Genomic DNA, 20,749 nt, shown 5'->3' on the forward strand with positions numbered 1-20,749 from the left:
GTCACGTGTTTCAGCTCCCGGATCAAACAAAGAAGCTCTTAGCGGGGGAGGGTAGGTATCGCTTTATAAAAACCACTATTCCATTTAAATAAGACAGGTATAATCTCGTTTAATTTTAAGAAAAAAAAGCTTAACACGAGCTATAAATATTGCGTGGCTCAAATTTGAGCGGAAAGAAAAATATTTGTTTCCGTCGAGAGTCAAACAAAAATGCCTTACCCCTTCCCAGAAAGTTAGAACTCATAAGGACTGAAAGCGGAACATTCCTGGAACAAAATACCGGAAGGTAAATTGCGTCAAATCATCTGTAAACAGATTAAAACAAAACAAGGAGATTATTTCTCGGGCAAGCCCATTCTGGCCACGGTACATCAGATTCGCTTGTTACAAAATTTCGAGCGATTTTCTCGGTTTTTGAGAGGAAATTAAAAATGTAGTTCAAGAAAAAAGGAACATTCTAGACTGCCAAATTGGGCCCAATATGTCTTCAGTTGTTTTAAATTTCTGAAAGGCTATTGCAACCAGATTAAAAAATCTGCAACGCCCTACGAGAAATCGGAAGTGAAATACAATTTTATGACAGTCTTGAAAGACTTCCTCTATAAGTATACTATCCTATCCATAAATTGAAAACACTTTGTTTGTTATAAGAAACTTGTTTGTTCATTTTTTTTGGCCGCATTCAAAACCCAAAATTTAAGAAGAATAAAATAAACCAAAAAAAGTCTAAAAATAACGAAACGAAACTGAAAATCACCGAAAAATAGTCATCGAAATAGTTTTTGGCATTTGCTTCAACAAGGATCAGATCACGTATTTCCATGATATGAATAATGCAGTGTAATTTTTTTAGGAACTTGAAGTAGGGAAGTAACCATTCTATTCATCCGTACGTGAAATGTTTTGAATTATTGTTGCAATTTTCCAACTCTTCCGCTGTCGATGTCGACTTCTTTTAGCGTTTCAACCATTCATGATGTATTTATAGAACACGTTCGTACACAATTAATTCTTTAAAAAGTTACAACAAAGTTATTAAACGAGACTGAACAAAACACAATATATATTTGTTAACTTGAGGCTGGGTGGCGTATTTTTCTCTCCGGTGAAAATCAGAAATTATTTTGAGGTAGTTTTAAGATACAAACGTGTTCTTAAAAAGCCGCATATAGCTACTGAGAAATCAGTCACACCCAAATCAACAACCTCTTCCTTAAACCTTAGACCGGACTTGAACCAAAACTGCTCTCGAAGAAGCTTACAACACGTACAGGCGTCGGTGTTGATCTTTCGCTTACTGTCTCATGATGAACAAAATTGAAACGGTCAGAAACGACGATGAAACAGAACGAAACGGAACGAAACCAAATTGAAATTGTGCGGCATAAACTTTGAATAACAGCGCATAGGAAGTCATGTCCTAGTCTTTGGCCAACACGAGTTTACACTCAATTTTAACTTCCCGTAAGAGATCGCTGAGCTTATCCAGGCAACTTCCATCTCGCTGCAAGTTCTAATGTTATATTTTGTGATGTCATTGCACTGCAGTTATACGTCAAATAGATCGAGCCGCGATTTTCTTGTTTACATTATTTTTATTATTCTACGGCTCCTAAATTACATTTTTATTCTTTCTGAATGGAGTTGAAAGTCCTGTCTTAGATCTCGCGAAACAGCTATAGCAATCATTGCAACAAGACTGAGTTAGACGGTAAATAAACAGCGAAAAGAAAAAAAAAGTACTTCTCAGAAATGATTCTATTTATTGTAAAATAATCAAAGAAAAAGACAAAAATAAAGCTTGGCAATTTTTTATAGTTTCATGTCGAATCCTCGCTGTCATTTTTCTCCAGACGTATATCTTCAAAGATTTCGCTTTCCGATCCTTGGCTAGTGCAATGTTTTAGGCGGTTCTCTTCTCTCGCGGCTTCACTTAAATGTATCTGAGTTTCCGTCTTTTGGCGGCGATGCAGACTTCCATTCCTTTCTATCATTTTCATGTGACAAATTTCACTCTTCGAAAGACCATCTTCTTCGTTCATTTCCGCTTTCTTCTTAACATAAACCTTTGTTCAACTTTGTTCGTCAGATCTTTCAGCACCGTAATCATTCAGTTTCTTAATAATTCTCCTTTAAATTGACTTTCTTTCTTTTCTTCTAATTGGTCCGAAAATTTCGCTCTTCGCTTGAGAAGTGTTAAGTCCTTTTTCGTTTTCTTCTTGCTTCCAAACTCTCTTTCCTGTCTTTAACAGTTCTATCAAAGCTTGTCTCATTTTTCTTCTCTCCTCTTTTTGGCACACTCTTGTTTTCTTCCAACCTATCGCATAAATTTCGTTCTTCGCTATAGAGCTTCTATAAACTCTGTTCCGCTTTCTATCATCGATTTTCCCGCCACATCTTTCACGGCTGTGGACATTTTTCTTTCTCGTTTCCCCTATACATTCCCAACCTACTTCGCTTTCTTCATCAGATATTTCAGAACTGGCCATGCTTAAGTTTTCATTTTCCCGCCTGATTTGTTTTCTACATTCATCTTATAATTCATCTGACGAATTTCGCTCTGTGCTTGTCCGTCTATAAGGTCTTTCATAGTTTCTGTGTGACTCATAACCCCTTTTACTTTCTTTCTCAGATCTTCTTGTCTTGGATTCAGTTTTCTTTTTTTCCCTTTTTGCTCTTTTACTTCCCTTAGCTTCCAATCCATCTGATAAATTTTTCTCTCTGCTCAAACTTCGACTTCTCCTTCTTCCTTTACTTTTAAATTCATAGCTCCTTTCGCTTTCCGCATCCGATCTTTCTGAACGAGGTTCAATTTTGTTCTCTCTCCATTTCGTTTTACGCTTCCTTTCTTCCAATTCATCTGATAAATACAATTCTTCATTCGCTCTTCTACTTCTCTTTTTTCCTTTTCTTTTAAATTCATAGCCCCCATCGCTTTCTTCTTCAGAATTATCAGAGATATATTCTGATTCCCTCCCTTTTCTTCTTCTTTTTCCATGTTTTTCTTCCCTGTCTTCACTTTCTTCCTCAGAGCTTCCAGAGATTGATTTACTCTTTTTTATTCTCCTCTTTTTTCCGTTTAACACATTTTCCTCTTCGCCATTGCTTCTACGAGATCTTTTCCTTTTCCTCTTAGAGTCAAAACTATCTTCACTTTCTTCATCAGAACTTCTTATCTTGGATTTAGTTTTATTCGCTCTCTTTTTTCTTTTTCTTTGTTTTTCTCTTTTTGTTCTCCGTGTACCTGACTCGGTTCTGCGACAAAGAAATGTTTATTGATAAAATTTTATATACATTTCCCGACATTTTGTCCAGTTACCTACGCAGTCTTTATTTGGGTCCCCACCAAGAAAGCAGCGTTGCGTGACGAGAAGCGTTGTGTGACGACCCAAATAACGATTGCGTAGGAGACTACACTCTCAACATTTTCTTTGATTGTTTGAGGGGAGGGGTGGTTGGTGCACAGGTTTCTTTCCATGAACCCCTTCCGGTTAGTACCCATCTCATTACGTAATATATCAAACACGAGACACAGCCGTTTCATCACATATCAAACATCGAGAAGAAAGTTGAAAATACGACGCGTAGCAGAGTATTTTTGACGAACTTCGAGGTTTTTGATATTGTGCTGAAACACTGTGACGAGTGTTTGATATAACTTCTCAAACAAATTGATTTTGAAGGAGAAATTAAGGGTGCAAAAACGAAGAGTTTTTCATCAAACACGTCATGGTGCATGATTTCCATTGTCTTTGGCGAGAAAGCGTGTTTCATCAGATATCCAAACACTGAGAAGTAGGTTGAAAAAACGAGGCGTAGCCGAGTTTTTTTTAAACGACTACGAGGTATTTGGATATCTGATGAAACACACTTTCGAGTGTTCAATATGGCTTCTCAAATGAGCAGTAATTCTTGAAGAAATACAAGGCTAAAGTTGGCAAAATTTTATGGTAATTAGGAAAACACATCCAAACCTCGGTCACGGTAGTTATTTTCTTTGTTTTCTGTTGATAAATTAATGAGTTTGAGAAGGTATTATCTTCACGTAGAGCAAGGGAAACTGGTCAGAGCGTGCCTCGTGCCCTCGTCTGTTTCTGGGTTAACCTTCATACTAATGAAAACTTATTCAGGCCAAACTAAGTCTCGTATAAGTCTTATTTCTCAGTACTGTGGCAGTGACCATTCGTTCTCTGGATCTACCATCTCATTTATGCCCTCCTCAGACGTAATTAGTCAAGAATTTATAATGTCTTAAACTGCAAGCAGCCCCTTTCTGGTCAGTCGAGAGGGTGCGCTCACAGCGCGGTAGGACTGGAGCGAGGAGAAATAAACGAGAAGAGACTGGGGGAGAGGCCTATCCCCAAGCCCCCCTCCGCTCGTTCGCTCCAGTTTTTTCGCGCTCGGTTATTTTGCACGACCTCTTGGCTATCCAGAAAGGGACTGCTTGCTGGCTATTATTGTCTTTGCTGACGAACTTATCATTGAAACGAAGCAACAGTATGCCTCACTGATGCCCCCCCCCCCCCCCCCTTCCCTTGAGAGAGCAGTCAGCCACATCGTTGCAGAATTGCTGTGTAATCTTTGTCCAAAGTCTACCATTAAATTCTTCAGAGTCTAAATGTAAGCAACTGTTTTACAAGCCATGGTGAACAGGGAGGGTGGGGAGGGTGAAACGTTTCTCTTGTACAAGTGATTACTGGTCCGGGCGAGTGTTTTTTGAGGGTCAAAGGAACATGGAGGCAACATGGCAAGAACTTCTTGCCTTGATAAAAGTGCTCAACAAACCATAAAATGGCATCCCACCTTTTGTCTTTTTCTGTTTTCTTCTTAATCTCGCCACTTTGATTCTTAAACTCCTCAGGATAAAGTTCTCTGTAACCACTATGTTCCCATCTGATAATCAATTATAAAACAAAATTATGTCCACATAACTGGTGCCATTTGTAAACTCCTGTAGGATCTTTCAGAGAAAAATCCTGCAGAATCTCTCTTAGTATCCTAAAAGGAAATGATCTTAGACGATCCTTGCAAGATTTTGTAGGAATTTGAAAAATCTTCCAGGATTCTTGGCAAATCCTATACATCTTATAAGCTCAGAACAGCAAGATCCTTCAAGAGCTGTGCAAGATACTGTGCATGATCTCCGGAAAGTCCTTCAAGATTCTTCAAGATCTAGGCAAAATCCTGCAAGGTCTTTGCAGAGACCCGCAAAAACTTTAAAGAAAGTTGGAGAGAATTTCAATGGTTTCTGCAAGATAGTTGAAGATCTTTGAGGATTAGAAGTGAAAATCCTTAAGGGTTTGCCTCAAGATCATACATTCTCGTTCAGGTCTTCAAAGATCTTTGGGAATCTTTGTAAACAATTTCAGCAAGGAATTTGGAAATGCATTTTTAATGGCCAGAGTTTGTCTAAGGAAGCAACAAATAAATGGCATCTTACCGGCTTTCTTCCTTTCTTTTGTTCTTTTTGGATATTTTTTCCTTGTCAGTCTGATTCTCAAACTCTTCTGGATAAAGTTCTCTGTAACCACTGTGACCCCATCTAAGAATCAGATATAAAACATCTTTTAACATTAAGGAATGTCCTACTTTTAAGGACAGTGCCTACTAATAAAGGAGTATTTTCATTTGTTTTATGACATTGTGTGGAAAGCAGATCCTAGCTAGGGCTATTGGAATCCAAAAAGGAAATTGGGGTAACCACACAATTTTAAGAAATAATTAAGCAACAATTATTCTAAAAAAGAGCAAAATACAAAGCAATGTAAGGCACTTTTTTTTCCAACTTGAAGCTTTATTATCTCTAAAAAATGCATGGTTACCGCCAATTTTCTTTCTAGATAGCAAGAGCACTTGCTAAGTTCTGCTTTCTTTGCATAGTTTTAAACCGCAAAAAAGTATCCCTGTATTGGTAGGCACCACCCATAGGAAAGTATCTTGAGATGCGCAGAACGTATGCACAGTATCAAAAGTAGGCAGCGTGCTTAACTTAAAAAAAGTCAAGAAAATTAACATACCACAAATTTCAGGAAAATATCATACGAGGTAATGAATTATGTCACATAATGATTCGATTTAGCCCCCTCCTCCCAATCACCAATCAAGATTTCAATGGATGCTGATTATATGTAAATTTAATTATCCAAACATTGATTGCCAGGCAACCATAATAAATGTCTATGATTATGAAAAGGTATCTCATCAAATGAGGACAAACCTTCCTGAATTATTTGCTTCAAAATTGAACAGTTGCTGCGTCCAGTAACTACTCTGTGGCTCTACATCTTCACTGTCGCATCTCATCCGTCCAATATACCTTGAAACAAGAAAACAGGGGAAGATTTTTACAAATATGAAACATTGACTTCTGTCTGAGCTACATGTAATGTAAGTTATGTCATTTTGGCATTTGCACTACATTGGGGATGTCAAAGTGTCAAAGTGTCTTGATTAGTACACTGGAGTTTTGATTGTTAAATAATATAATTATTTTATGTTGAGGTTTAATTTTTTTGGTTTAAAATTTTTCAAACCAGTTTAATTTTTACTTTCCTTTGTGCAGTGTTCATTAACATACTCTGATGTAAAGGGACATAAAAATCAAACTGGTTTGAAAATTTTTTAACCAAAAAGGTTTTGAACCACAACATATACACCTTCCTTGATCAGTCTATAACCCTTCAAACTCTAATAATGACCAGAAGCTAACAGCTAATTTCTCCTTACAATATAACTGCTTGATCTATCAAACAGGTAATAAGAATAAAGAAAATGATCACCAAAGATGATCAATAAGTACGTAACCAGAGCAGTGAGTAGAATATCTATGTTGATATTAGTGTTTAAAGTAAAATTAACCAGACTTTACTGCTTTAATGGCTTTCAATGCAAAATGTTTGAAATTATTGTACTTTACCAACAAGCTTCTGGATAAGTGTTCTACAAATCATTCAAAAACTAATTAATAATTCATAAACCCATTGACCTATCAAATGGTCAATAAAACATCACATGCAGTGGTTTTAAAATCCAATAAAACCTCCTCCTTATTAGTATGTGGTGTTTTAATGTTTTTCTCGTATGATAATTCCAACCTTCACAGAAGCATCATTGTTATGAACTCATTGTTATGAACACGCTTTTCCAGGAATGTTTTTGAAGCCATTTAAAAACCTCGCAGCAAGTATTTATCAGGTCTAAAACCACTCGGCTGTGCCTCATGGTTTTAAATCCCAATAAAACACTGCCGCTGGTGTTTTAAACATTACATGTACTTCACGGGTACATTCTGAAGCTGACTTTCAAACCATTTATATTGTGAGTAATGCTTTTCAGAGTTTTATTTTTACCTTTTTGACTCCTTTGATGAAGAAGCATTGTTTTCCTGTCTTTTTGAATTCATTAATTCATATTGCTTCCACATCTCACTCTCTTCTTGAATCTTATAATAAAACATCAACATTAAACAATTTATGAATTAACTACTAATTTATAAACAAACATTCCAACCCTAACAGGCTAAAATTATTTGCTTAAGGCGCAAGTTAATATTGGCAGGGGGCGGGGGGTCTGGTAAAATCCAATGAATGATTTTCCAGTAATCAGATACCTATGTTATGCGCACAGGATTCTGGGATCACCAGGGGGCAAACATTGCAAGTCGCCAGAAAGAAATATATGACATAAAGTTGTTTCTTCGTCAAAAACAGTGATTTCGGGAAAAAAAATAACGCATTTTCGCCGTGATTTTGTGAGAAGCGGAGGTGACAAATGTTGGTGCGTGGAAATTGTAAGATTTTGTGTTATAACTGGGATGAAATCTATCGATAAATGCGAAATGTTGATTGTGCAATCTACTGAATCTACACCAAGTAATGGTATCCAATAGTCTCGAAATAATACAAACGTAGGTATTAATTTGAGGGAATTGACTCAATAAAGCCCTTTCAGTTGTAATTGTATGTGTGCCGATAAAACAACCTATGCCAGGTGGCGATCACTGTGCTATATGAGGTGTAGAAATATAGGGTTGACAAGCCTTCGCGCTCACGTGCGTGTTTTAGTTTTGCCCTCACGGGTATATCTTTTTGAGAACACCCTCTTATTTATGAAATGAGCGGTGTACCCCGTAAATTTTCTTTAAGAGCTTGATTTTCTTCTTATTAAATGCCATTTATGGTTTGTAGGATTTGCGTGATGGTCACTGTGTATGTTTTGTATTTTGATCTCAAAGGTTATTTCTGGGTTTATATGCGTATCGTTTATTAGAACTCTTGTTGTTTCTGTTTAGCGACTGCCGTTCTTATGTACTTTGTGGCATTTGGTTCAGGTTTGGTATGGCCCATTTCAGTGCATCCGGTGACAGTATAGCCTCTGTTTTTATCACTATAAGGATAGGATTTGAACTGTGTACATGTATGTATCTTGCAGCTCTTGTGTTGCTGAGCGCGGCTATTTGCTTTTGGGGTTGTCGCAAGATGTTGTGTTTCTTATCACGGCTATCTGTCTTTTGATCCTTTCTTTATCATTGTAGCTTAATTGTTTGAAAGCTATGCAATGCATTAAATTGAGGGCTTAAGTCCTCTTTAGTCACGGTTGTGTTTTAATTTTGTTAATATCGCTTCGCCGGTCGGCTCTGAAACTGTGAGGTTTGTGTAGTGGGAACTTTAGTATTTTCCTCCTGTGTTTTGATTACGCCACAGAATGATTAGACAATTATCCTGAGTTAGCACTCTCGTTGCTCTGGCCAGGGGAGATTTCCCCGTGTTAACTATCACTGGTTTCAACCCTCCACAGCGCAATTAACTCGGTAATTTCCATCCCCTCGCACAATAATTTCTCTCCTTTGTTTGGGTAAAATTTCTGCAGCCATGAAGTTATAACTCACGTACGTAACTGAAAAGAAAACTGACAATCTAGACACACATAATTACAACTGAAAAGCTTTATTGAGCCAATCCCCTCAAATTTACACCTAAGCTGCCTAAGTTTGTACTTTTTCAATACAATAACTTGATGTAGATTCAGTAGATTTCACAATCAACCTTACGCAAGTGTCTATCGATAGATTTTATCGCAACAACCACACAAAAACTTACAATTTCCACGCACAAACATTAGTCATCTCCGCTTCTCACAAAATCACGGCGAAAATGCGTTACTCTTTGTTCAAAACCACTGCTTTTGACAAAGAAACAACTATACGCCATACATTTCTTTCTAGCGACTAGCAATGTTTGCCCCCTGGCGATCCCAAAATCCTTTGCGCATACATGGGTCTCTGATTACTGGAAAATCATTCATTATTGATGGTGCATGTGACGTCATGGCGGCCATGTTGGTGTACAGGAACAATAAAATGTTTTCTTTTGGGAGTTAACTTCCATTTTTATGCAAACTATATGAACAAATTTTCTTATGTTTTGTACACCAACATGGCGGCAATGCAAACCAAGTATTCTCACTCCAGGGCCACGCAGAAGCTGGTAGTACTGAAACACACACAATGCTGACAAAGTGTGCTCCTCTGGAAAAAAGCATGCAAAGTTAGTTGAGCAATTTAAGGGGTGGAAACATGACCATCTTATGTCAAATTTTAGGCCAAATTGTTCATCTTGCTCAACTAGTACCTGAACTGGTACCTTTGCATGTGGCCTACAATTTTCAATAATTTGACCGAGCAAATTACGGTCACCTCGCCACCAGGGAGTCTCTCCACCAACCAACTCGCCACTACGAAACCACCTCGCCACCACTCGCACCACGAGTGTTATTACACTGTAAACTCACACACAATGTGGCGAAACATTTACTTTACCTACAAAGTACTCAACGCAGTCTTGTAGCTAACTTCTTTTTCTCGCACGCTTTAAGCCCACGCGCCCACTCGTAATGTGTGCACTTAAACAAAACGATGTGTGAAGTATGTTAATTCGAGGTGAGAATTTTAATTCATTAACACTTCACTTCATGCTTATTGTTTGTCAGATAAACGATTTATCCAATCCAACTGCGTGTTTTATTCGAAATGAAAATTTTGATCCTATGGAAGCATATAAAAGGGGCACTTTATTGAGGGTTATTCATATCAGCTTAATCAGCAACCACAACAAGTCAAAATCAAATCGTAATCGTCAATCCGTTCATTCCGAGCTATTCCGTCATGTCGACCAAGTGTATTTCTTGCAAACAGCCAGTCAGAGCCCGTCAACAAGGTCTCCAGTGTGATGATTGTCTCATTTGACCCGCAACGCACTGTTTGAAACCAAATTGGAATGAATTACAAAGCTCTTTCGGTCTACATTTCGATTCTGTTCGATTAAAGAAGTGTTCGATTTTCGAACGTTCGAGTGTCTAAAAGTCTGGAGTGAGTTTGAATATGTTCGATCGCCGAACGCAATCCAAATCAATCGAACGACTGGTGTACGATTACCGAACGTTCGATTGGCTCCGCTGGGCTGCTTACGCAAAAGCAATTAAGCAAGCGGTCACTGAAGTTGAATTAGAGAAAGCTTACAAAAGCTTCAGTTCCAGCTAGCAAGTTTTCGATTTCTCACACTGAGCATACACACAAGCGAATCGATGAAAATTAGTCCCTGAACAGCTATTTCTCCTCGAGTTATCAGAGAAGACTTTGCTTGGTGGCGAATTGGCTGGTGGCAAGATGGTTTTGTGGTGGCGAGTTGGTTGGTGGCGAGACTCCCTGGTGGCGAGGAGACCGGATACCGACCGAGCACATTGCTGTGTTGTTTCCTCTTGTTTACAGTTAGTGCAGTCAAATTTAAAAATTCAAATATTGAGTCAGCAAGAAAAAGCACAGAAAAAAGTGGAAGACCAGATGCCGGCCGATGTGAACCATTTTGGAGAAATAGTGGGTTGATCATGTGGGGGGGGGGGGGGTGGGGGTGTTTAATGCACAAAAAATTATGTGGAAAGTAATTACTGTGAGGAACTAAAGGCCACATTTTTATCCTAGTCTTATCTAACTACAGGGCTTCATAACACCTCTAACTACAGGGCTTCATAACACCGACTCAAATGTTTTAAAGAAAAAAAGGGGGAAACAAGACTAACTAAGCTAAGTTTACGTTTATAGGCTTGCCATGTTGAATTTCCCAATGGAAACGACCTAAATTGGAATAAAATGTAACCATGCACTCACGCCTTTAAACCCCAAACACTCTAAATTCCCAGGATAACATTCTATTAAAGCTCAGGTTTTCGTGCAGTTGGAATTCGCAGTTCTCATATGGCAGCCATTTTGGGAGGTCCAGATATACGAACGAGTGTTCTTGATAAGAACTGAACTATAAGTCATAAGATAAACTACGTCTGTACCTTGTTGTGGGCATCAGTGTGACGAATAACATTCTTCAACAAACCCTTGTCAATAAACTTTCTCTGCACCGCCATCTTGAATTGACTATAAGGCCTGGACACAAAGCTTCAGGCCTGGCTACGATGTTTTTCTCTTGAAAAGCGGGAATGCCCTGTTTTGCAGTTTTTGGTGAATTTGATACCTGTATATATAACTTAAATATTCCGGACCGCCTCTAAGCTGGGGCCTATATCGACGACTGATGTCTTTTCGTAGAGCTGAAGCTGACTATATGCCAATGATGGAGAGGAACTCCAAATCAGACTTTCTTGTTACTTCAACATCACCTCCACCGAGGCGTCCTTCTCCGGTCACCAAGCGCATGATCGCTTTTGTTGTTTTTCTGGGAATCCTCACTGTTGTTTTGGTCATCTTACAATTCTGCATCAGACGTAACAGTGAAGTACAGGCGATCAAAGCCTCGGATGCTCCCTGCTCGGGCAATTGCACCATCAAAGCTTCGGATGCTTCCTGCTCGGGCAATTGCACGGGCAATTGCACCATCAAAGCTTCGGATGCTCCCTGCTCGGGCAATTGCTCCATCAAAGCTTCGGATACTTCCTGCTCGGGCAATTGCACGGGCAATTGCACCATCAAAGCTTCGGATGCTCCCTGCTCGGGCAATTGCACCATCACGCTCGTGGAAAGCATTCCTGAAAATGTAAAGTTTCCTGCGGGATCCATCACCAACCCCAGCATTTACAACGGATGGATGAACCTGTTAAAGATTGCAAAGCAAGAGATCCACATAGCGTCGTTTTACTGGACGCTGAAAGGAAGCGATACGAAAACTACTGATCCAAGTACAAAGGAGGGAGAAGACGTCTTGGAGAGCTTGGAAGCTGCGGCGAAAAGAGGTATTCATGTATTAAGAATGGTGGCACAGTGCAAGCTTTGTTAACGTTAATTTAATTACAGCTGATCACAGAACAGACATCCAGGGTTCGATGTCAATATTTCCGCTGGGTCCCGGGTTCCGGCCTTCGACCTTCCGGGTACAAAGACTGTCTCCGGATCTAAAAACATCAAGTTTCTTCACTTAATGCATTTGAATTCAGTTCAATCCGTTAATTAGTTGCATGGTGCTTCAAGCTGTATCTGGTGTGATCATTATTAATGATAAATTGTTATGAAAATGTGAAGATGTTGCCATGCTACAAAATATCTTGTTTTGATTTTATAGTTTTCTTGTTCTTTATAGCCTACTAGAACTTCTTAGCTTACGCTGATATATTTTCATTTTTACTATGTCATTGTAATGATTTTGTAATACTAAATAGTTTTTATTAGAGATATCCTGAATCTCATATAGGTGGTTTGCATCGCCACCATGTTAATTGGTGGACAAAACAAAAGAAAATTTGTTCACAAAGTTTGCATAAAAATAGCAGGTAACTCCCAGAGGAGAAAAATCTCATTGTTCCTGTCCACCAACATGGCCGCTATGACGTCAAATGCAAACCATCAATAATAAAGTTATCTTATCTCATCTTATATTATCTTATCTTATCTAACAGTAAACTTTTAAAGGCTTCAGACTGGACACCAAAATCTTGCATTCTTAAAAGATTTTTAAACTAGGCTAAGAAGACTGCTACTCAATGTCTACAGTATCCCTTATGCAATCAAGTGCTTTGCTCCCTAAAGGTGTCAAAATCCGCATTGTACAGACTCCTCCAAATGAGCAATTCCCAAGCCTTGATACAATTGAGCTACAAAAGAAAGGTCTGGCAGAGGTGCGCTTGTTAGACATGACACGCTTGACAGGTGGAGGCATCCTTCACACCAAGATGTGGCTTGTTGACGGCAAACATTTTTACGTAGGCAGTGCAAATCAGGACTGGAGAGCACTCACACAGGTATTTTCATTATTCCGTGGTATGTTTCACCCTTTAAGCCATAACAGTGATCATTTAAGCATCAAATTTCTCTTTGTAGTATCAATTCTTATTCAACCCCTGAGGTCATGAGAATTAAGGATATGATCGCCCAAGGTGAATTTTCTTGATATTTTAATAATTTCTCCCCAGTACTTTTATAAGAAATGTATCTGGACAAGTTGGGAGAATTTGTCCTTTGATATTAGGGGTTGAAAGGGGTTAAGTGAGGAGCTTCCTTACTGGGGAGGACAAATGGTGCGTTTTTGTGTAGATGTGTCTAGCGTTTAGTTTTTCAGTGTCCCTTGTGGTCTGAGCTTATGGTAGGCATCTCCTTACCAAACATCTCGAAATTGAGAACCTTTACAGTCAGGGCCCGATTCCTGGACTCGGTATCATAATTATGTGGTTGAGTTTGTTGCTGGTTTTCACCCTTGTGTGGAGAGATTTTCTCTGGGTACTCTGGATTTCTCCTCTCAGTCCTCAAAAACCAGCAATTCCAAATTCCCATTCGATCTGGATTATCGTCGAGCACTTTATCTTGAGCCTCTGGTTCAGGAGATTGTGCAAGCATTCGCCATGTTATTGAAATTAAATAAATATTACTTTACTTTATTGTCTACTAATAACAAAGGAATAATTTTCCCATGTTGAATCTTATTGGGGAGCAGGGATGGCGCAGTGGTGAGAGCACTCGCCTCCGACCAAATGAATGTGGCTTGGGTTCGATTCCCAGACTCGGCGTCATATGTGGGTTGAGTTTGTTGTTGGTTGACTCGTCCTTGCTCCAAGAGGTTTTTCTCTGGGTACTCTGATTTTCCCCTCTCCTCAAAAACCAACATTTATAAATTCCAATTTGATCTGGATAGTGTCTCTTCTTAGTGCCCTGTGCTAATTACATTGACATGTAAATAAAGTGATTTGTTCATTTTTATTTATTTGTTATCCACTTGAACCAAAACGTTAATTGGCTATTACAGGTTCAGGAGCTTGGCCTCATGACTTACAACTGTAGCTGCCTGGGCGATGACATGAGCAAGATATTTCAGGTATACTGGGACCTAGCACAACGAGGCTCTAAGATCCCAGATCCCTGGCCAGACAAGTACAAAACATCCATCAACGCAGGTTAGAGACTGGGTACTGTCCTACTACACCTGTAAGTTTAGTGTGAATCAAAGTAAATATATGAAACATATATTAATTTTGAACTGCGGATGAAAGATCAAATAGAAGAAAGATCCTCGCAGTTGTTACGCAACTTAAACAGTTGCAAAAAGAAAGCCTGAAAAGAAAAAAAAATTTCAGGCTTTCTTTTCGCGACTGCTTGCGTACAAATAGCCTCCCGCGCAGACGTTCTTAGGGGTTCGTCACGCGTTCCTGCCCCACGAACATCTGCTGAAACGAACAGCCACTTCCGTTCGTCGACTTCGGACCAATCAGGAGCCGTTTCCCAACTTTGGGTAAACTCGTGTTTGATATTAAAAATATTACCCTAGACAGGATGGCGGACTTAAAAGTGGTTTTTGGTCATGTGTGCCAAACGTTTGGTATAAGGGAGTTGAATGCATATCAAACAGAAGTCATAGTGCAATTTGCGCAGAAGAAAACTGATGTGTTCGTAAACCTTCCAACTGGTTATGGAAAGTCACTTATTTATCAAGCTCTATCGTTTGTTTACAATTCAATTCTTGAAGCTGCTGGTCACATTGTTGTTGTGGTTTCGCCGCTTGTAAATCTTATGAAAGACCAGGTAGACAAATTGGCAAATCTTGGAATTCTTGCCGCTTCTCTCAGTGAAATCACTGAGGAAAATGCAGGGTGTTATGGAAAGAAAAATTTCAACCGTATAAACTATATGCACGTCCGGAAGCGAAAATATCTCCACATGTGATTATTTCCGTTGTTTCGCAGTATGTGATTGGCTTTACTTGTCAATTAATGAGTCAATGCTGATTGGTCTGTTCAGACAAAGGCAATTTGCCGACGAACGGAAGTGGCTGTTCGTTTCAGCAGACGTTCGTGGGGCAGGAACGCGTGACGAACCCCCTAAAAACGTCTGCGTGGGAGGCTAGCGTACTAACTGTAAGGATCTTTCTTCTATTTGATGACTTTAGCGTGAGAGGTTAACAGGTGGATGGGGAAATAATTGAAGGGCTGAAAACATTACCAACCTACATCTTTTGTTGTTGATAGGCTTTAGCATTATGGAGGTTGTGCAATTCAACTTAACCATCACATCCACAATGCTTCATTTCTCACGACCAACAGTAATTTCTATCAGCTCTGTTTCTTGGAATCCCTTTATATTAAAACTGTCAAACCCTGCCTGAACACCGGGATCAAAGCCACTAAGGAATTGGCATTGCTTGCATAGAACTTTGTTAGGATTCTTTGCTTTGTTTATTTCTTTACAAAATTATGCGTGTGATATTTGTATTTCTTGTAATATATATAAGCTACACTTGTTTGTAAAATTATCCATCGTTTGACAATGGTTTTGAATTAAACTGAAATATTATGTTTCTATAAATCTATCTCCTGGTTGTTGACTCAAATATTGAGTACTGCAGGATGTTCTTCAGAGTTACTTTCGTACTTTATTACTTACATTTGTCAGCTAAAAATGGTTTCTAAATGACTTTTCAGATCACTTTTAGTTGTTTTAGCTCAGATTCATCGGAGATTTTGCATGTGGCCTTGAATTCTTTCAGGAAACATTGCCCCAATGTTTTGTCCACTTCTTTGCGCTTCATTTGCAATAAAAACCTATATCACAAAAACAAAGCGCAAAGCAGCGTTATATAATATAAGCTTTGTAATTTTGGTGTTTCCAGTGACCCCTTTTCAAAGTTTCATAATTTTCATTAATTGTGTCACCAACAATTTGTCAGTCTGCCAATTTTCTTAGCTAAAGTCAACCCTGGACATGTCGTAATGGAAAGAAATTACAAAAATGGAGCAAATCCTTTAAGTTTTGCAATAAATCAGCCTTTCTAACATGGAAATTAATAAGTAATGCCTTGTGAAAAGAATAACAATATTCATGTAAATTTTAACTGTTAATTTTTGTTTTCATTTTAAGATTCCCCAGCCCAAATCAAAATCAATGGTTCCGAATCAGCTGCGGTATTCTTTTCATCTTCTCCAAATCAACTGTGTCCTCCTGGAAGATCAGAAGATTTAGCAACGATTTTACACGTCATCAACAGTGCAAAGAAGTTTGTTTATGTTTCCGTAATGGATTATTTTCCAACAACCCTGTACACAGAGAAAAGAACGTAAGTATTGGGGAGAGACTATTTAAACCAACCCTGCTGAATTGCACATATCCTGTATAAATATTTGTTCAAGGACAGTGCCTACTATTGTTACTGCGCATACGTTCTGCTCATCTTTAGATACTCGGGTTTCCTATGGGTGGTGCCTACTAATACAGGATATTTTTGCGCGGTTTAAGGCTTTGGGGAAAGCAGTACTTAGCAAGTGCTTCTGGTATCCAAAAGGAAATTTGGAGATAACCATGCATTTTTTATAGATAATAAAGCTTCAATTTAGAAAAAAAAAAACCCATACATTGCTTTGTATTTCACTGCTTTTTAGAATAATTGTTGCTTAATTATCTCCTAAGAATGCGTGGTTCCCCCCAATTTTCATTATGGATTTCGATAGTCCTTGCTAAGATCTGCTTTTCCCGCATAGTCATAAACCGCGCAAAAATACTTTGGTATTAGTAGGCACCGTCCTTAAATAAAAAATGAAGACAATTCATTGACTTGATCAGGGAAAAGCCAGGGAAAAACAAATTTTTTTCAAGTCAGGAATTTACATCAAAAAATTTTGCATCAAGGCAGCAAAATTCTAAATTCTACCTTTAAGACAGTGAAAAGTAGTGAGGCAGCTCTCGTAAGCTTGTAATTGTTTTAATTATGTAGCTGCTGCTATTGGCCTTAGGGTTGGGGGTTTTCACTATTGCTCTGTTGTTTGTTGTATTGTTTTCTAGAAGAGTTGCAAGCCAATCATGCAAAACCTAATGAGAGCTGCTACATTGTCCCAGTAATCAGGGCATGTTATTTTTTTCTAGCTACAAGTTTCGCAAACTGAAGAGTTAGTGGTAGAATCACCCAACAATTTCCAATAATAAGCTACTTTCCCTAAAAAATGAAACAAAGATTCATTCAAGCAGATGCTAGCAAACTGCTCACACAAATAGACCCTTCTCCAAAATGGCGGCCGAAAATTGAAATAAGTTAAAATTAAAAATGTATACCAGCACTAGAACGGGCACTTTTACTTTAGTAACCCTGCAAACTTTAAGCATATCATATCAGCTGAGAAAATGTAAGTTGAAAAATGAAAAATTTACAGACGTTTGTATGACTGGGGCTATGACGTGTACCCCAGTCATACAAACATCTGTAAATTTGTCAAATTTCATCTTACATTTCCTAAGCTGATATAACACCTAATATGCTGAAATTTTGCAAGGTTACTAAAGTAAAGGTGCTCTTTCCAGTGCTGGTATCAGTTTTTCATTCAGTTCAATTTTAACTCATTCAAATCTGTTGCCGCCATTTTGGAAAAAACGGTCTATTAAGGTGGTGAGAGAGGATCAGTTAACAGTTCAGAATTTTTTTTCCAACCAGATATTGGCCGGTCATAGATGACGCTCTAAGACAAGCAGCATTTGATCGTAAAGTGCAAGTGCGGTTGATGGCCAGCTTGTGGAACCACACCCGTCCTGATATGAAGCTCTACCTTAAGTCTCTTGCCGCTCTGGATGGTGCCAATGATGCGTCAATTCAAGTGGTATGTATCACTTTCTGTACATACTTATGGAGCTATGTCCAGAGGGGTGGGGAGGGGGGGTGTCCTTGGACGTTTCGGTGGGTTTATGTCACCCTGATAACTCGAAACCTTGACAGCATTTCAGGCCAAACATGCAATTTTCTTATACCCATGTTCAGACCTGGCCCCGGTTTTTCAAACAGTGGATGACTATCCAGTCAGCTGGGATTACTATCCAACGGATAAAATGTACTCCAAATGAAACATTTCAGTTATCCGCTGTGAAGCGACTTATATGCTGGATAAATTTATCCGCCCCAGGCCCAGGGGGTGTCGAAACAGCTGTATAAGTTGTCAAGCGAAAACCGGCGCCCAATTGCCTGTTACGGACTTAGTTTTAATGGAGACTGGGGAAGAGTTATTCAGAAATTGGAGACTATACAAGAAAGATCACATTAAAATTAGTCAGTTTACCAAGTTTGAGGTTCTGTCATTAGATTGCAACCATGTAGAAGGCTATAAAAAATCGGAAAAAATTAGAGACTTTGTATGGATTTGGTTGACACCATCTCAGAAATAGAGACGTTTGTATGGTATTTGGGCGACCTTTGACAGGTCACAGCCTGGTTACTACGCAATAAAACATAAGCAAACTTGGTAAACTTACTTATTTTTATGTGATGTTTCTGGCGATGGGGTTCATTTCCTCATATGAAGCAATTTAAACAATGTGTGAACTACAGCCTAGTTCCTTTATGAACTTCGGAACGGGCAATTGTGAACGGGGCCAAAGTTTTCAGATTTGAAAGCTGTATAACTGTATAAGCTTTCGTTTGGGGCGAAATAGTGGCCATAACTTCATGAAATGTTAATAGACCCTTCTCCAAAATGGCGGCAACAGATTTGCATGAGTTAAAATTGAACTGAATGAAAAACTGATACCAGCACTGGAAAGAGCACCTTTACTTTAGTAACCTTGCAAAGTTTCAGCGTATTAGGTGTTATATCAGCTTAGGAAATGTAAGACGAAATTTGACAAATTTACAGACGTTTCTATGACTGGGGGTATACGCCATACCCCCAGTCATACAAACGTCTGTAAATTTTTCAATTTTCAACTTACATTTTCTCAGCTGATATTACACCTGATATGCTGAAAACTTTGCAGGGTTACTAAAGTAAAAGTGCTCTTTCTAGTGCTGGTATACGTTTTTAATTTTAACTTATTTGAATTTTCGGCCGCCATTTTGAAGAAGGGTCTATTTCCTCCAACGAGTTATCATCTCTTTTTTGTTCATTGTTGACAGAAGCTGTACGAAGTTCCTCCATACTCCAAGGAAATCCCCTACACTCGTGTAAATCACAACAAATACATGGTCACAGAGAGTGTAGCTTACATCGGCACGTCAAACTGGTCAGCGGACTACTTTGTAAACACTGGTGGCATAGGTTACGTCATCAATGAAACAGATACTGGTGATACGGTGCGGGCGAGGTTACAGGCTGTGTTTGAGAGGAACTGGAATTCAACTTACACTACACCTCTTTACTGCAAGGACTAAAGACAATTACAGCGGGAGGAGCTTGACTGTGCAATTCAGAACCAAAGGGAAATTGGCAACACAAATAATGACGAATCAACAAATTTTTCGAAATGGATTTAACTATAAAAGTTAACACTAAAAGAGAACGACGTTTCGACCGTCCGACGGTCATTTTCAAGTTCAGGATGAGAAGTAAAAATAAGCATTTGCTTATATACAATTGTGAGAAAAACTAATGAGATACTGACTTAAAAAGCTGTAAGATATTCACATCTAAACAATATAAGAAAATAAAAGCGTGAATGATAAATAGAAAGGAACACTAAAAACGATAAAAGGTGTTTAGAAGGTATTTTAAATACCTTCTAATTTTTACTTCTCATCTTGAACTTGAAAATGACTGTCGGACGGTCGAAACGTCGTTCTCTTTTAGCGTTATTTTTATAGCAAATAATGACATTGTGGGTCATCATCATCGTCGTCGTCGTCATTATTACATCTAAAATTTTTATTTATACACGAAGTCGTATAAATACATCAAATGATCTTCCTGTAGGAGTCCTTTGGAAAAAAACTACACTAAACACAGATAAAACAATACTAAGGGTCTTTATTTTGTGGGGATTGCACTCGTGGTATATAGCTAAGAGTATTTTACCACGGTAAATTAAGTATTCGTATTCGTGTTCGTGTTCACAACAGATCGGCAGTTTGAATGGAACATCAAACCATCAAACTTTAAAAATTTCGACAGTCTGTAGGCATCCTCATCTTAGAGATGTGTTTAATTAATTAACACCCCGGGGACGGATTCACAAAGCCTTTCTAAGTTCAGATCTATCCTAAATATTGTATCTTGACAATATCCATTGTTAGTCCATTCAATAGACTATTGTTGAGAAAAAATACATATGATGAGAACGATGTATTATTCAAAGTGACACAGGCATACTCGCGAATCTAGCCCCATCTTACTTACATTGCTTGTTTGCTGTTAGTATTGTACGCATTTCCTTACTGTTAAAAATTAAGGAAAGAAGGACGTAATACACTCTGTTGTTTTTTTATAAGAACGTCGAGGCTGAGATTTTACCGAAATTTTAAGAACATTTCCCAGACTGAGAGTCGATTAAAAACGTTTTTATTTTCCTCATCTGTGTATA

The 20,749-nt window shown here is 38.5% G+C and overlaps 2 protein-coding genes across 2 annotated transcripts; one reads left to right on the top strand and one right to left on the bottom strand.

Annotated features, from left to right (window-relative positions):
* Positions 1 to 1,599: 1,599 nt before the first annotated feature.
* LOC146452181 (uncharacterized) lies at positions 1,600 to 11,436 on the bottom strand. The gene is made up of 6 exons (XM_085098105.1): positions 11,338 to 11,436; positions 7,350 to 7,441; positions 6,218 to 6,316; positions 5,441 to 5,542; positions 4,804 to 4,893; positions 1,600 to 3,255 (listed from the first exon to the last, which is right to left on the bottom strand). Exons 1-6 carry the CDS (start codon positions 11,410 to 11,412, stop codon positions 2,535 to 2,537), a joined length of 1,179 nt encoding a protein of 392 aa, XP_084954231.1. The 5' UTR covers positions 11,413 to 11,436; the 3' UTR covers positions 1,600 to 2,534.
* Positions 11,437 to 11,579: 143 nt separating this feature from the next.
* On the top strand, positions 11,580 to 20,637 carry LOC146452182 (5'-3' exonuclease PLD3-like). The gene is made up of 6 exons (XM_085098102.1): positions 11,580 to 12,234; positions 13,025 to 13,236; positions 14,235 to 14,382; positions 16,340 to 16,535; positions 17,901 to 18,063; positions 19,350 to 20,637. The coding sequence occupies exons 1-6, from the start codon at positions 11,580 to 11,582 to the stop codon at positions 19,602 to 19,604; spliced, it is 1,629 nt and encodes a 542-aa protein (XP_084954228.1). The 3' UTR covers positions 19,605 to 20,637.
* The last annotated feature ends 112 nt before the right edge of the window (positions 20,638 to 20,749 follow it).

Source organism: Pavona decussata, unplaced genomic scaffold, assembly GCF_977016875.1.
Source record: "Pavona decussata unplaced genomic scaffold, jaPavDecu1.1 SCAFFOLD_376, whole genome shotgun sequence".
Classification (NCBI taxonomy): Eukaryota; Metazoa; Cnidaria; class Anthozoa; order Scleractinia; family Agariciidae; genus Pavona; species Pavona decussata.